At 38.1% G+C, this 2,888-nt stretch overlaps 1 protein-coding gene across 1 annotated transcript; it reads left to right on the top strand.

Annotated features, from left to right (window-relative positions):
* Positions 1-1,415: 1,415 nt before the first annotated feature.
* LOC125237566 lies at positions 1,416-2,332 on the top strand. Its single transcript, XM_048144694.1, has 2 exons — positions 1,416-1,615; positions 1,887-2,332. The coding sequence occupies exons 1-2, from the start codon at positions 1,543-1,545 to the stop codon at positions 2,246-2,248; spliced, it is 435 nt and encodes a 144-aa protein (XP_048000651.1). The 5' UTR covers positions 1,416-1,542; the 3' UTR covers positions 2,249-2,332.
* Positions 2,333-2,888: the final 556 nt, after the last annotated feature.

Below are 2,888 nucleotides of genomic sequence, written 5' to 3'. Positions count from 1 at the left end.
GCATCGGTCTAGTGCAGCGAGTGCACACGATTCGTCTTGATACTTGATTTATTTATGCACTTTTCTACAAGGTATAGGAATGAGTAAAGTCTCACTGAAGTGACCGAAGATTCGGTTTAAATTTTCGGTCGGACCGAATCTTGAAATGTAGGACGACGGCGTTCAGCTGACGGTCTGAAGACACACAAGTCACACAACACACAGATGAGTGACAGAGGTATAGGGCACAGAATATATAATAGTACGTATTGATGAGAAAGGCATGTTGCGCCTATTAACGTCAGTGGTCATGGTGACAATTCATTGCCTGTCCAACTAATAAATGTTAACGCTGAGTACCAATTTTACTTACCTACTTATTAATCCAGAAACACAACATTGCCAGTATTGTGTCAATATTATCGCGGTGAAAAGGCCACTAGTAAAAACTAAGAACTAATATTAAGATAAGAGTTTTGAATGATTCACGGTTATTTTCATTCACGGAGTTTTCCGTGATCATGATGCATGCAACTGCGTCGAAATATCGGGAGCTCGACAAAAATCAAAAAGGTAATCACGGTCTATATCCCGGTCAATATAAGTCTAATATTAAGATTTCAAGTACCAAACCCGCTCAATCCCCGCTAACATTTGATAGCTAGCCGGAGATCAAAAAGTGGGGAAAGTTGCGTCTAAAGTGGCCGTTAGCCCTTCAATTACTGGGCCAGCCTGCAGGCTAGAATACCTAGATCTGTATCTAGACTTACGGAGGACAGCACAGTTGGGTTGGTCGGAATGTGATCTAAAATGGATCTTGATCGTATCAGTCCCCTGTCAAAATATTGATATATGTATTATGTATACAGTATTTTTCTTAGTGGGAAAGATGATATTAAATAATACAATACAATTATAGACCTAAGATGGTGCATGTCATCAATGAGTAGTTGAGTACCTATACCTACTCGTGCTACAAAATTGAGAAGTTGGCACCTGGAAATATTTCATAAAATTTTAATATTTTCTAAAATAAATGTTTCCTCGGTCTCCCTATGAAGTTATACTTCATTTTCCAACAATTTGGAAATAGTCACAGCCTGTAGGTATGTAGTAGTAGTAGTAGTTGTAAACACTTTATTGCACAGAACAAATTATATGAAATACAGTGAATAATTACAATGGTTATGTACAAAAGCGAGCTTATCCCTCTAAGGGATCTCTCCCAGCTAACCTTAGAACAACTGAAAGAGGAGGTAATTAGGTATGCCATATTCAACGTGCACATCTGTATTTTAACAAAAGATTTATTTTCAAAGCTAGTACCTATTGGATACGAGTAGAATAGAATAGAAAATATTTTATTTGGCAAAGAGAAACATAATAAATACAACGAGTAATTAATAACTTAAGCTTTTTTTATGTTTAGCCTCTTACCTACATTCTTCCTTTGGAAAGGACATAAGAAATTAAAAAATATTGCGGAGAATTTTTCAATGGTAACCCTAATGTGTTCCTTGTAACTCGTTATGCAGCTGTCAAAGTTCACAGACAAAAATAAAAATGTCAACGTCAATCTGTCATTATTTAAAAATGGCGGCGGCGAGTGTACGGTCCGCCCTGCGCCCGCGCAAAGGTAAGTGTAATCGTCATTAATCTCGTGTTTTCTTAGCAATTATCCTATGAAACGTGTAATTTATCAATAATTAGTGCATATATTTACGTATTACACAGTTAGTTTCTTGAACTATTCAAAATCTTTCGTTGCACCATGTCGGAAGGTTTTATGTCCTTTGCAGAGTACAAATGTAGGTGATTAAGTTTAAGAAATTTTGCCTACATGTGTACTTTGTAAAGGACATAAATAAACGAAGATGTATTTTTCATTTATTGTACGTTGTTTTCAGCCTTAGCAGACATAGAGATAGAGGACGTCCTAAATGACTCGGAATTTGATTACTCGGGAAATGATTCAGACGACGACCCTATGTTTCTTCCATCAGAAATTGCAAAACATGCCAGTATCGAGTCTGAGTCAAGCAGCAGTTCGGATGAAGAAGAAAATGTACCCGATCCTCCTGTTACACCACCTTTATCATATTCTGATGTATCAGAGTTAGCAACTACAAGTTCTTCTTCAAGGGGACTAGCCAGATCTTCATCAAGAGCACGCAGCCGCGGGAGAGGTAGAAACAGAGGAAGAGGCCGAGGACGAGGTAGGGACAGCAATGCACAAGCGCAATCACCGCCTTCCCTTCAGACAAGATAATTGGTCGAAAGAATATTTTCAGCCTGAAATAAGACCACTGACACAACCGGCATATAAGCAGATAGATTATTCAGATTATGAATGGTAGGTACCAATTTTACGAACAATACATTAACGCCGATATTCTGTTTCAAATAATTGATGCTACTAATAGAACTCACATTTTGAATACTGGAAAGTCACTTGGACTTAGTCTAAGAGAGTTAAACGTGTTTATTGGAATAACTCAAGTCATGTCAGCTCTCCAGTATCCACAAATTGATATGTATTGGTCAGAAAAATGGAGAGTTCCCATAATAGCTCAAGCCATGACTCGCAACCGATTTTTTTTCATTAGAAAACGCCTCAAATGCGTTTACGATAATGAAGTAACTCTTGAACAGAAGAAGGATAGGATTTGGAAAATCAAGCCGTTGTTTGATCGCATACTAAGAGCATGCTACGAACAAGATCGTCCTCAAGAGGAAGACCGCTTTTCTGACTACGAAGAACTGGAGCCAAAGCATAAAAAGCGTAGGATATTAATTAAGCCAGTTTCCTACCCAAGAAATTCGATTGAAAAAAGCTGCTCATCTGCCAAGTTTATAACACGGAAAACCAGCATCGTTGCCGCAAGCCCGGCTGTGAGAAAAAGACAACG

Source organism: Leguminivora glycinivorella, chromosome 21 (assembly GCF_023078275.1).
Source record: "Leguminivora glycinivorella isolate SPB_JAAS2020 chromosome 21, LegGlyc_1.1, whole genome shotgun sequence".
Taxonomy (NCBI): Eukaryota; Metazoa; Arthropoda; class Insecta; order Lepidoptera; family Tortricidae; genus Leguminivora; species Leguminivora glycinivorella.
This window is presented reverse-complemented; position numbering and strand designations above follow the sequence as displayed.